This window comes from Neolamprologus multifasciatus, chromosome 9 (genome assembly GCF_963576455.1).
Source record: "Neolamprologus multifasciatus chromosome 9, fNeoMul1.2, whole genome shotgun sequence".
Classification (NCBI taxonomy): domain Eukaryota; kingdom Metazoa; phylum Chordata; class Actinopteri; order Cichliformes; family Cichlidae; genus Neolamprologus; species Neolamprologus multifasciatus.
In genome coordinates, this window is record NC_140447.1 from 21,020,485 (window position 1) to 21,034,434 (window position 13,950).

At 45.5% G+C, this 13,950-nt stretch overlaps 2 protein-coding genes and 1 long non-coding RNA gene across 3 annotated transcripts in view; all 3 read left to right on the plus strand.

The window, feature by feature from the left end:
- plxdc2b (plexin domain containing 2b) overlaps nucleotides 1-13,950 on the plus strand; it is a 133,721-nt gene that overhangs the window by 83,318 nt on the left and 36,453 nt on the right. Inside the window, exon 5 of the mRNA XM_085173398.1 lies at nucleotides 11,553-11,675. Coding sequence (XP_085029524.1) covers nucleotides 11,553-11,675 — 123 coding nt within the window. The remainder of the gene's footprint in view (nucleotides 1-11,552; nucleotides 11,676-13,950) is intronic.
- LOC146511513 (uncharacterized) lies at nucleotides 6-9,741 on the plus strand. The gene is made up of 2 exons (XR_014876242.1): nucleotides 6-3,675; nucleotides 7,333-9,741. It is a non-coding gene; the product is annotated as an uncharacterized LOC146511513 (long non-coding RNA).
- On the plus strand, nucleotides 3,682-5,465 carry LOC146511514 (uncharacterized). The gene has a single exon (XM_085173399.1). It carries the CDS (start codon nucleotides 4,230-4,232, stop codon nucleotides 5,418-5,420), a length of 1,191 nt encoding a protein of 396 aa, XP_085029525.1. The 5' UTR covers nucleotides 3,682-4,229; the 3' UTR covers nucleotides 5,421-5,465.

Consider the following 13,950-nt stretch of genomic DNA (forward strand, 5'->3'; position numbering starts at 1 on the left):
TAAGTGAACACTGCTTTTGCCCTCTGTTCTCAGTCGTATTTATTAGTGTTATTATTGGATATACTGCATGTGCTTGGTATATTATACTGTACACAGACAGATTTTTATTGCTGTGGGGTTTAGCAGGGAATGTGGTGAGATTTATGAAATGAGTCTGGAGTACAGAGGCATTTATGAAATGGGGAAGAAAACCACAGTCTGTGTGCATACATGTGTTCACGTCTGAATGTGTTTCTAGTACTTGGTGAACCTGTGGGTGTGGTGTGGCTACTGTACAAAGAGATCTCCCCCCTAAATACAGAAAAGGGGACCAAACAATGAGTTATTTCTGCAAAAGATGCTTCTTGGAAACTAAATCAGGGAGATTCGGGGTTTAAAAACCTTGTCTGGCACAAACCACAGTACAAAACCACCAACAACAATCTTCCAGCCAAGCAGGCAGCCTGATACAAGACATTTACAGCTCTTACCTCCGTGGGATAGTCTGCTAGAGTAGGGGATAAAACAACAAACCACTCCCAACACTCTGCACACCAGACTTAACTGGAGGAGAAACCAGACCAGTGGGTTTGGACGGGAGACAGGAGTCGTTCTGCCGAGTGGCCCAGCGCACCCTGATAGACGTGGATAAAGAGGTTGGGGTATCAGAGGATGTGTATCTGGGGGCGAGACACATGACGCAGCAGACGTGTTTGCCAGAGTGTGCAAAGCAATTTTCCACTTGAGTCTTGATGGCGAAACCGCAACACCCCAACCGTCTATTATCACATCAAAGACTAAAGCCCTGCACTTACTCAACTATTTCAGAGATGTTGTGCAGCGTTTAACTGTCGGCGGAATAATAAAGAAATAATCTGTTGTGTCTCTTATCTTCATTCTCGTCACTGTCTCGTGTCCCCACTTGATCCTCGATCGCTGGGGAAAGTTCAGCGGGCTTTAGAGACGTTCTGGATGATGGTGAGGAGGAACGGATGGGCAGAGGCGCTACTAGCCCGAAAGAGATAGCAGGAATTTGCATTTCTCCAGACAGAGATGGAGGGACAAGGCCGCGAAGAAGAGGAGGAGGAGGCAGCTATCTGCCTCTCACAGGCCTCGGGGACTTTGTCTCCGAGACGCCCTCCTCATATCCCTCCATTTCAGGACCTATCAGTCAGCTCGCCCTCCTCTCACCACTGTACCATCTTTGCTGCCTGCCTTCATTTCTGTCAGCAGGTCACACTTTTTACTTAAGCAGATATTTTTCTTTCTTGCTTCCTACGCGGAAAAACTCTGCTGGAAAAGATAATTTCTTAACAGAGGGTGACAAAACGGCAGCGCAGTTGCATTCGGATTTCATTACTTTCCAAACAGTAAAGCAGCCAATCCTCAAACACATTAATGATCCAGGCACTAAGACTGAGTTGGCATGTATCCTGAATACACATCTAAGGTCCAAGTGTACTTTTCAACTTTTTTGATACAATGACTGTAGATTTAAACATCAAAAAGGCCTCATTCTAAGAACTTAAGGAGGACCTAATATGCATTTCCTCTTTAAACTGCTTACATTGATGGACTCTCGTGTTAAACATGGCCAAAGTTTCAAATAATGAGGTTGGCATATCCCAGTAAGCCAGAAGCCTGAGGCTTCAAGTAAAAACACCCTGTTTTAGACTTTTTGTTGTAATATTTGCTTTATATGATGTCAGTGAGAGCAGATATCCCTGTTATGTTCACATCAGTTGAACAGCTCAGACTGTGAGCACAGAAGCTTCATGCACATTCTGTTAGTGAGGGGCATCCAATCAAAAGGAAGGTGGCTTAAAGGGAGGTTGGCGTCAACAGAGACGGTTCTGGTGAACTGAGGCACTGGACAAAGGCCCAGTATAATACACATAAAGATTATTCTAAACTACAGAGAGCCAACATTGAAGTACAGAGTGAGAAATTAACCGTAGGTTCCCATTGATGTTTTAGCTTTCTGGAAAAGTAATGCTGGCTGTTTTTAAATGAAATAAGGCAGATTACTGTAGATACTAATACACAAGGACGTCAATTTCTAGTGGAAACAGGTTCAAGGAATGTCTTTAACAATGAATAAAAATAATGAATACAAATATTAATAATAGAATAAAGACTTTTCTACTTTTCTTCAAAGTAAACTAAAAGAAAAAAGTGACGCATGCACATTTGCTTACAACATACTGCAGTCAGTTGAGAGCCAGAGTAGAGAGGCTGAGTGTGAATATAAGTGATGAAATATGATCTGACCGCTGCCAGCTGTGTGGACAGTTATCCAGCTGTGCACTGATTTCAGTGGTTGGTCTGTCACTTGTTAGAGAAAGAATGCATGCATCAGCTTACAGGAAACACAGGACAACTGCATGAATCAGCTTGGGTTTTTTTCATGTTTTGCAGTCATTAATGTTTAAGGTACCAAATGCATAACATTCGTGAGGTATGAGGTACTTAAACTCTTGGGAACAAAAGCTCATATGAAATGTTTTAGAAGAAGACATGAGGAAGACAACAAACAGCAAGATTTTGATTAGAAAGAGTCGCCCCTCGATCTGGACTAACAACACTGCTCTGTTTTGTGTTGTTTTAAGAAAATCACTCTGTGCATCAGACTGCCACACTATGTAAAAATGTACTATATGAGAGCAATGTTATACTGTTCCTTCAGTCTCGTCTTTGTGTTAGTGTCTCCCACCTGTTTCCCTTAGCCTTAGTACCTTGTTTAGAAATTGTCTGAGTCTCTTCTTGTCCTTTGTCATGTTATCCGCCAGTGCTGCGTGTCCCTGGCTCTGTGGTTACCAGAATTTAGTTTTTAGTGTTTAGTTTAGGTTTTGGACTTTGTTTATTTTATAAATTTGAGTTTACACTGTCTCCTTCGATCCATAGCCTTCCTACCACACAGCTGTCCTGTGACACCCACTCCCTTCTCATCAAATCGCTGTGTGAATCCTCTTCTTGGCTCAGAACTGAGCTGTGATAAAGAGAAATTTCCTGTAAATTAAAGACAGCTCAGTACGAAGGAACAAATATTGTCTAAACACAACGTCAGTAAAGTGAAGCTTTGACCTGGTGGGACTGCTAATTCCTGCTCATGTTTTTCTTGGACATATACAGTCCAGAGTTTTTGGACAGCAGCACACACAGACACAGCTCCTGAAATAAAGAAGTGTCTTCCGCTGTCCCTCCTTTCTGAACGCTCCCTCTTTCCATTACTTCTATTTCTCTGTTGTTCCCTCGTGTATGCCTCCTGTTCTGTCCAGTCTCCTACTGCTGTAAGTGACGGCCATAATGAATGAATTGCCTCTCTATTGAGCGCCCCGCAGCTCTCACCTCTTTAGTGTATTGAGAGGCTGTCTGATTTTCTTTAGACTGTCAAATAAGTGGGATTATGTATTCAGGGGGTTGCTGGTGGTAGAAAGCAAAGGCATCAAGGCTAAGAAATAAAACATTTCAACCCTGGGCTTTATGTTTTCAAAGAAGTGTGTGTTTGGTTGGGTATTTTTTATTTCTTTATTTCTTTAGCTTTTAAGGGTTGAAAGTGGAGGCCAGAGGCAGAAGGTGAGCTACAAGCACAGGCTTAGGTAGAATGATGGGTGTCAAGTTTGTTTCTGTAATGCAGATTTGTTCACTTCTCTGCAGTGTCTTTTATTTTGAAAATTTTACACACTCACTGTTCATGTCATGGTCCTGGGTCGGTGACCCAGCGCTTTGAGTTTGTTATAAGTATTTTCTAGTTTATTCTGTTTTTGTATTGGTGGTTGGGGTTTGGTTGTGTTTATTTTCCCTACCTGCGTCTCCCTCGGTGCTCTGTTCATGTCCCCGTGTTATGTAAAACAGTCTGTGTGTTTCCTGTTTTACTTTGTAGGGTTGTGTCTCGTTATGTCCATTAGTTCCAGCTGTGTCCCCGCCTGTCTGCCATTTCCTAGTTACCTGGTGTGTGTATTTATAGTGCGTGTCTGCCTGTGCTCCTCTTCGGCTCGTCTGTGGTTCATGGTGTCCTGTTCCTCGTCTGCGTCTCTCTGCCACTCACCCCGTTCGTATGATCTCAGGTTTGTTATTTAGCTCACCCAGTTTAGGTTTATGTTCTGTCCTGCCCTCAGTTCTGTTATTTGTGCACTGTAAATAAAACCCTCACTCATATCACCATATCGGCTGTCTGCATTTTGGGTCCTCCTTTTCCTCCACACCACACGGCTCACCCCGCCAGCCGTGACAGTACGAGCCGACCAAACATGGACCCAGCAGCATCCGCACCTTCCCAGGAGTTTCGGGAGGGAGTGATTGACTCCGTTTCAAGGTTGGTTAACCTGTGGCTTGAACATGAGGGAGAGGAATTTCTCCGCGCTGTAGAAGCCAGGCTACAGCAGCTAATCTCTGCTCATTCCTGGCTACTGGATTCTCTTCACCCGCTCGCACAGGACTTCATTCTTCATGAACTTCACCTTCACCCTCCAGCTGCTACCGCTTCCCGACCCAGCCCGGCGGTGAATGTGTTGCACTGCCCGCCGGGGAATCTGCGGCCCGGCCCGCCGGATGTGGAATTACCCGGCCGGTCGGGGCTATCCTCGAGAAAGAAGCGACGTTCACGCCGCCGACGCCCATCGCCACAGCCGGGCCCCGAGAGTTCTGAGTTGCCGGCTGTGGTGAGTGGAAAAGGCACTTTTTCTGTTTCGCCTGAACCTGTGACTGTTTATACCGGGGCTGTGTTTTTTGAGCCAGCTGCCCAGCCGGTAGCTCGGTTAGCTGCCCAGCAGCCACTAGCTCAGTTAGCCGCTCAGTCGTCACCTCCATCACATTCAGCCTCACGACCCATAGCCCAGTCATCACCACAGCCAGACCGACTACAAACTACGTTGCAGTCCATAGCCCGGTCAATAGCTCAGTTGGTAGAAGACTCATCAGCTCAGCCACCTGTTCAGCCATCATCTTCACCAACTCCTCCTGTACAACCAGCTAGGCCAATTCAATCCGAAAGAAACTATTGTTCACCCATCTGTTCCAGGCAGAGAGACAAACCAAACAATCCTGCAAACGTTCCTCAAGAGCTGGCCAGTTGTGAGACTGAGATGCACTCCAGGGCCTCCCCAGAGGCTGGGTTTCAGCCCCCAGCAGACTCTGGACCCCTGGAGGTAAAGAAGCCAGCAGAGGACTGCACCCGGCTGTCGCTGCCTGAGCTGAGTCAATGCTCGGTGCAGCTGCAGTCAGCTTTGTGTTTGCCAGAGGCCCGTGCGCCTGCTGGTTCTGATCTGTTCCTGCCAGAGACCCGTGCGCCTGCTGGTTCTGGAGGGCCCGAGGAGCCCGTCCAGCCCCAAGACTCGTCCGCTGGAGGGCCCGAGGAGCCCGTCCAGCCCCAAGACTCGTCAGCTGGAGGTTCAGGAGAACCCAGCCAGCTTCCTGCCTCGTCAGCAGGCGCACGAGGATGAAGACACGGAGCTGCGGCCTCCGTGTCTTCATCCTCGCCAGCTGCAGCCTCCGTGTCTTCATCCTCGCCGTCGCCTGGTCCAGCTCCGGCTTCACCCACGCCGTCGCCTGGTCCAGCTCCGGCTTCATCGTCGCCTGGTCCAGCTCCGGCTTCACCCACGCCGTCGCCTGGTCCAGCTCCGGCTTCACCCACGCCGTCGCCTGGTCCAGCTCCGGCTTCACCCACGCCGTCGCCTGGTCCAGCTCCGGCTTCATCGTCGCCTGGTCCAGCTCCGGCTTCCGTTTCGCCTGGTCCAGCCTTTGCATCAGCTTCGCCTGGTCCAGCCTTTGCATCAGCTTCGCCTGGTCCAGCCTTTGCATCAGCTTCGCCTGGTCCAGCCTCTGCTTCCGTCTCGTCTGGTCCGGCCTCTGCTTCCGTCTCGTCTGGTCCGGCCTCTGCTTCCGTCTCGCCTGGTCCGGCCTCTGCTTCCGTCTCGCCTGGTCCGGCCTCTGCTTCCGTCTCGCCTGGTCCAGCCTCTGCATCAGCCTCGCCTGGTCCAGCCTCTGCATCAGCCTCGCCTGGTCTAGCCTCTGCATCAGCCTCGCCTGGTCCAGCCTCTGCATCCGCCTCGCCTGGTCCAGCCTCAGCTTCCGTCTCGTCTGGTCCAGCTTCAGCTTCCGTCTCGTCTGGTCCAGCTTCAGCTTCCGTCTCGTCTGGTCCAGCTTCAGCTTCCGTCTCGTCTGGTGCTGCAAAGGCCACGCAGCCTTCAGGTCCCAAACTGCCGCCTCGACATCGGCGGTCATCTGCCAGGCCGCTTGTTGGGCGTCATCGTCGATATGGACGACCTCCCAAAGGCCGCCGCTACCTTCCGTGCGGCCGGCCTCCGGACTTGTGTCGCCGCCGCCGTTGTTGTCCGCACGGTCGGCCGCCTGACCTGTTTCCCCGTCGCCGCCGTTGCTGTCCGCACGGTCGGCCTCCTGAACTGTTTCCACTTCGCCGCCGCTGCCGTGTGCACGGTCGGCCTCCTGAACTGTTTCCACTTCGCTGCCGCTGCCGTGTGCACGGTCGGCCTCCTGAACTGTTTCCACTTCGCTGCCGCTGCCGTGTGCACGGTCGGCCTCCTGAACTGTTTCCACTTCGCCACCGCTGCCTTCCGCGCGGTCGGCTTTTGGACCTGCGTTGTCAGCCTCCGGGCCGGCCTCCTGAACCATGTTTTGGGACCCTGTTTGGGAACTCCAGTCCGTGTTGTGTTTTGGACAATTCGTTTGGCCACTGGAGCTTGTTTTTTGTTTGGTTGTGGTCCCTCCGTCCTGGTCCCCCGCCGCCCGCCCTGGGTTGTCGTCTGTTTTTGTTTTGGGCTGTCTGGAGCCAGCCCTTGGAGGGGGGGTACTGTCATGGTCCTGGGTCGGTGACCCAGCGCTTTGAGTTTGTTATAAGTATTTTCTAGTTTATTCTGTTTTTGTATTGGTGGTTGGGGTTTGGTTGTGTTTATTTTCCCTACCTGCGTCTCCCTCGGTGCTCTGTTCATGTCCCCGTGTTATGTAAAACAGTCTGTGTGTTTCCTGTTTTACTTTGTAGGGTTGTGCCTCGTTATGTCCATTAGTTCCAGCTGTGTCCCCGCCTGTCTGCCATTTCCTAGTTACCTGGTGTGTGTATTTATAGTGCGTGTCTGCCTGTGCTCCTCGTCGGCTCGTCTGTGGTTCATGGTGTCCTGTTCCTCGTCTGCGTCTCTCTGCCACTCACCCCGTTCGTATGATCTCAGGTTTGTTATTTAGCTCACCCAGTTTAGGTTTATGTTCTGTCCTGCCCTCAGTTCTGTTATTTGTGCACTGTAAATAAAACCCTCACTCATATCACCATATCGGCTGTCTGCATTTTGGGTCCTCCTTTTCCTCCACACCACACGGCTCACCCCGCCAGCCGTGACAGTTCAGTTCCTTTGTCTGACTTCCTCAGCAATAATGGTGCCCTCGCATATGTTGCATATGTGGGTAATGCCCTTGTCCCTTCTATAGTTTTATATTAAAAGATTCAAATTATTGAGTTAAATTATTAAGTCTAATGATTATTTGGCTACACAATGTGGAACAGTCACGAACCCCATGCCATTTCTACTTCTAGAGGACTGAACTGAATTGCTTGAAGGATTCAGCTAGTTGTTTTTCATACTACTTCTTTTCTCAAGCACAACTTGTATCCTTTCTTATCCTAATGAAATACTTCTTTAAAATTGTCCCTGGCATCAAACTTCAAGGAAATACCCTCTGAAGTACCTACCTGTCAGGCATCATAGCAGCTAGGATGACAAGACATAAGGCTCAATACATGAGTGGGGCACAAGTGCCTTGGGAATCCCACAGGCAAATGGGAACCACAAAGAGGCCACCAGGAAAGTTGCCACCACCAAATACCTGCAGAGGGTAAGGCAAGTCCTGAGGAGTGAGCTGAATGGAAAAACCAAGATCAGGGTAATCAACACCTGTGCCCTGCCAGTGATCAGATACCCTGCTGGGATAATAAGCTGGCCAAAGAAGGAGATAGAAGCCATTGACATCAAGACAAGGAAGCACCTTGTCTAGAAATCCTACCAGTGGCTGGACAATGCTGGACTGAAAGAAAGCGCAGAGGCACTAATCATGGCAGCACAGAAACAAGCTCTGAGGACAAGATCTATAGAGGCAGGGTCTACCACACAAGGCAAGATCCCAGGTGCAGCCTGTGAAAAGATGCAATCCAGTACATAACTGCAGATGGCAAGATGCTTGCAGGCTGGGGAAACATTGAATGCCATAACCAAGTGGCCGGCATAGTATACAGGAACATCTAAGTCAAGTGTGGCTTTGAAGTCCCGAAGTCAAGATGGGACATGGTCCCTAGGGTGGTCGAGAAAGACCAAGCTAAGATCCTGTGGGACTTTCAGGTACAGACAGAAACTAGTGATGGCTAACCAACCGGACATAGTAGTGGTGAACAAGCAGAGGAAGATAACGATGCCAAATGAGAGCAACATCAGGAAGAAGGAACACAAGAAGCTGGAGAAATACCAAGGGCTCAGAGAAGAACTTGAGAAGATGTGAAGAGTAAAGGTAGCAATGGTCCCAGTGGTAATCGGAGCGCTAGTTGCAGTGACTCCCCAGCTAGGCGAGCGGCTCCAGCAGATCCCAGGAATAACATCGGAGATCTCTGTCCAGAAGATCATAGCTCTAGGAATTGCAAAAAAAACTGTGCAGGACCCTCAAGCTCCCAGGCCTCTGGTAGAGGACCCAAGCTTGAAGGATAAAGACTGGCCGCAGGGGTGAGAGGGGAATTTATATATACATATATAAGCAGTCCTTCAGTGAGCCAAAAGGACTGCTTTATTCACTCTTAGTTCACTCTGCATTCAAGACTTTACACAAGAAATATAGTCAGATCCATATTTCTTGTCTCCTGCTTTCAGTGCTGACAGCACTTTATATGGAGGAAAATCTGAGCATGGAGATCTTTGGGGAAAGATTGATTCCCCTCATGGTATGCTCTGCCTGTGATTTCCACAGTGATAGATGTGTTTTTATAGCACGCCCACCGTATCAGACATACAGTGACATGAAATGAGGTTTTATACCCTGGCCTCAATGACATTTTTCCCAAAAATTGTTTCTCAGCAGAGTTTTTTATGCCTATATCCCTTAGGCAGCCACCCTATATACAGTATATCTCTTGAACCTGAGACAAAGAGAAAGAGATTAAATTCTTATTCTGACCTGTTGAGTGATTTTACTGTGAAGCACCCCATAACTAAAAGACCGGCTGTCCTGAAATCAAGTGAGGACCAGATGTTTTCATGTACAGCATGTGATTTAAGGTGTTAGGGTTATGTTAAGATTTCTGATTTAGATTTAGATTTTTTTTTTAAAGATAGACATGGCTGTATGTAAATGTCTAGTTTTGACTGTTTAACACTTCCATCTTCATCTCCAGTAGACTTATGTATATGTACAATCAGGACACAGCTATCTAGCTTGAAAAGCGGTCACTTTGTGTCAATGTACTGTTGCTTAAATACTTTGAACACCAAAGTTGCTTTGAAAATAGCAACTGACTGTGATATGAAACCTGTTGACCTATCACAGTATTATGCCATGTCTTGAGGCATTGCTTCTCTTCGCTGCTTTCATTAATTAAATAATTTACACAGACTGCCTGTTTCCAGTGTTTGTGCAAAGTTAGTAACATGCTGGCTTCATACTTTTATATATTGTTCTTGGGACACATTCAACAATTTGCTACAGATTTGTTGACTACATTCATGACGTGACTCTTCAATTCTACCACACCCCAAAGGTGCTCGGATAGATGGAGATCTGGTGACAGTAGAAGCCATTTGAGTACTTTGAACTCATTGTCATGTTCAAAAATCCAGTTTGAGATCATTTGAGGTTTGTGACATGGCATGCTATCCTGCTGGAAGCAGCCGTCAAAAGATGGTACACTGCATTCATAAAGTGATTGACGTGGTCAGCAGCAACAATACTGAAGTAGGCTGTGGTGTTTAAACTACACTGGCTGGCATTAAGGGACCTAAATGTGCCAAAAAAAATACGCCCCCAGCATTACACCCCTAGTAGCCTGAAACATTGACACAAGGTTGGATGGAGCCACATTTTCATACTGTTTAGAGATGCTCTTCTGCAGTCTGGCCATTCTGCCCTGACCGTTGACATAAACAAGGCATTGTCACCTAAAGAACTGCTGCTCACTGGATATTTTCTGTCTTTTCAGACAATTTGGAAAACCCCAACAGCTTAGCAGTTTCTGAAATACATGGCACCAACAACCATGCCACGTTCAAAGTCACTTAAATTACCTTTATTCCCCAATCTCCCACTCGGTTTGAAATTATGCATGTCGTCGTGTCTGCATACTTAAATGCATAGAGTTGTTAAAACGTGATTGTGTGATTAGAAATTTGTGGTTTAAAGGGTATCTAATGAAATGCGTGTGTGTAAAATCATCAAATGAATGCTACAGAAAAGTAACCTGGTCCCAGTAAACAGATGAATAAGCCCGCGGAAAAATATCAGAAAATTTAGTTTCTCAGTCTTTAACAGGGCAAAGGTGATGAGGTTTTAAAAACATAAATACCTTGAAGTGAAGAAGAAGAATCATTTGACAAGAAACTGCTTAAAGCATGTAGTTATCTGAAGATACTGTCACTGTACGTTTATTATTCATTCTTCAAACTGTTCTTCAAAGGTGAACTACTTTGGATATGTAACACAGTTTCACCCAAATGCCAGGTTTTCCTTTTGTAATGAGTAAAAGATGATATCTGAGGCCGTACGTGGGATCCTTTTTATTGCTTTATTTTTTCTATTTTTGCAATCCAGGCAAAGTCAGTGTGAGAACAAAAGCTTTTACCTTGAATAAATCTTGAAATAGAAGCTGACTTTGCTAAACATTGTTGTCAGCAGGGAAATTAAGATGAAGTTTGATTCTGTTGTCATAAGTGCAAATTCTTTATGCAAAGACTGCTCCCTTGTGATGAATAGTGAGCGTTTTCCCCCTTTTCCTGGAGTCCATTAATAACTACATTGATGGGCTGTTGAATGATCCAGCTCTAGCTTGTGTTGCCTGGGCACGTCTCTGTCTCCCCGTCTTTCCCTCTATAGAGCAATCTATTTGTGCCTTGTTGAGGAAAAGTTAACAAAACCCCTTTTTCGTTGTCATCGACTCTTCATTAGCATTCATGATTGATAATGACAAGAGAGGAGAAAGTGCAGCAGTGGAGGAACAGGAGCACATCCTCCCTTAAAGTCATTCTGATTTGCCCTTCTGTTTTTTGATAAAAGATATTAGGGCTAATTAATCGCTATTCCTTGGTGAAGGTACCTAGAGCGCAAGCCCGTAGACTGAGACAAGAGATGGTTGTCTGTTAATGAGAAGCTGTTAACTGTGGAGTGAAGGGCAGCGATGTTGTCTCCTGGGTAGACAGTGTATCAGATTACAGCTTTATTAAGGGAGGAAAGGTAGAAATGGGGGAGACAAGAAGGATATCTGCATTATAAGTGACACTTCACATAGTCATAATTTAAGTGTTAAATTAGAAGTCAAAATTTGAATTTCTAGTTCAACAAAGAGTAATATGTGGTCTTCTGTCCTTTTTCTCCTTCAGGATTCATCTACACTGGTGACGTGGTCCACCGGATGCTAACAGCTACACAGTACATTGCTCCGCTAATGGCTAACTTTGACCCAAGTCTCTCCAGAAACTCTACCGTCATCTACTCTGACAACGGTAACAGCACTAGCATCTTAGTTCTGCACGATTGTGTAACAGTTGTGTACTCCTTCCCGTGCACTACAAAATAAACGAGGCACAAAAAAGCATTTCAATGAGCTAATTTGTGAAGAAACAGCGGGTTTACTTTAAGTTTCCTGCAGCCAAATCTGTGGTTCATTTTGCTGCTGAGAAAAAGGAAGTAAAATTCTGTTATTGCCCATTGATTGCATTGATGTTTTGGTATTGGTCACCCTGAGGTTGAGTTTGCAACATCTTCTACACCTTGATAACCACTTTTGATGGGAAGGTGATCACAGGTACACAGAGTGGGAGGCAACCTGTCAACAGACAACTGAAGTCCAATTTAGACTGACTGCAATCACTCTCAGAGAGATTTGTGAAAATTTGTAAATAACTGCAAACTAGTTTATGAGTTGCCAACACATTACAATTAATCTGAGTCATTCTGAGCGAGTGAGCATAACTTGTCTCCAACACAGACATGTTGTCTCTTTGTCTGTTCTGGCTCGATTCAGCTGGTTACCAATGTGGTCACGTGCTTGTTCACAGAGGGTGGTGTTGTTGCTAAGGTTGTCCTTCTAATATGGTTGGTCTTTACCTTACAATATCAGGGTGGTTAATATTGTAGGCGAATATTAGCCCATGGGTTTCATTTAATTGACATCCAACTAAACAAAACTCAAGGTCTACTTTTTTAAAGTGGCCTCATCTCATTTTTTTATTTTTTTTTTATTTTTTTAAAGCATCACCACATCTAGACAAGAAAGTATAACTAATGAGTTATCAGCATAAGCTAGCACTGGCTAGCTAGCTTGGTTAGCGAGTAGCATCAAGGCATGAGCTGTTTTGAAATTAATCCCAATGCATATATTATGAACACAGAATTAGATTCAGACACTAAAACTATATATTATACTGTAAACATGGTTATTTCTAATAAGGTTGGGCATTTTAACACGAGACTTTATAGTTTCTCTATAGCCTGTAAGACTGTGTAAGAGTTTTGCTCATATATAAAAAAGTACCTTGATTTATCAAGGCTTTCATTTAATGAAAATGACCCAGAAATATATTACTGTTGTTTTATCCCTCAAGACATTTTATTGCATTGTATATATCAAAATACAAATTGCTTACAACACTGCAATATGTATTTATGTCTGCTTCCAAAAAAAGTATTTATTATATAAAGCCAGGTAATCTTAAAGTTAAAGAATAGATTTTATGGCTAACAGTGTTTCACAGAATCCTCCAAGATCTTCTTAAGACCTCCTTAAATTCTGCTTACTGCCTTTAAACTAAAACATCGCCCTTCCTCACTCTCCGTATCTTTTCTTTGCTATCTGTGATGGTTGTTATCCGTCCTGTCTGTCACTGCTCTGTGATCCGTGTGCAGCAGTGTGACTGACCAACTGTGTGACCTTCTGCAGTGGAGCTCATCAGACTTTAACCAAACTGGCAGCCAATCGATTCTCAGCCTGCCTGCTTCTCAGCGCTGCGTCCATCAGTCAATGTCCTGCCAATACAACATAAGAACTGCACGGTCTGCCGTGCTGTGGAGGAGGCAGTGCCTCCATTAAAAAATGATAAAAACAAGTTTCGAAGCTGCTTGATGAGGCGTTCGCCGCAGAACCATATTGTTTGTCCCACACAAACTAGACTGTGGAGGGTGTGTGAAACCTTTGCTGTCAAATGTTCAAGTTTCACAACTTTCACTTGATGTTGTTAATTGAAATCTGCTAAATAAAGAGCGCATGTGATAGGACTGAAGAGCTGAAGTTTATTTACAGAGGAGTTTAATGTTTCTGCACCTCAGCTGACTCTTGTGTCCGGCGGGACCACAGTGACATCACTGTGATAAAAATAAGGCTGATTGATGCAAAAGACGAGCACGTATTAATCCACCGTTCAGTGATTAACTTCACAGCACCGTCAGCTGCTGTTCAATTATTTAATTTTTTATTATATTAAAAAAAGGAACAATAGTACCAACCCAGGATCAGACTCACCAAATACACCACCCTGACATATATTGTTAAATATTTTAGATTCCTGTTGCTGTTTTTTTAATAGTCTAATCCTGAATGACTCCCTTACACTTCTCATGTTTCAGGTGGATGATATGGCTGTCCAGTCTTGAAAAAGTATATCTAGAATAGCAACATGTCCAAGAATACACACATCTGTCACCCACAATTAGTGCAGTCCCGTACCATTTCCTCTTATTGATCAGATTAACGTCTTTGTCCATTCAAAACATCCTAAATCC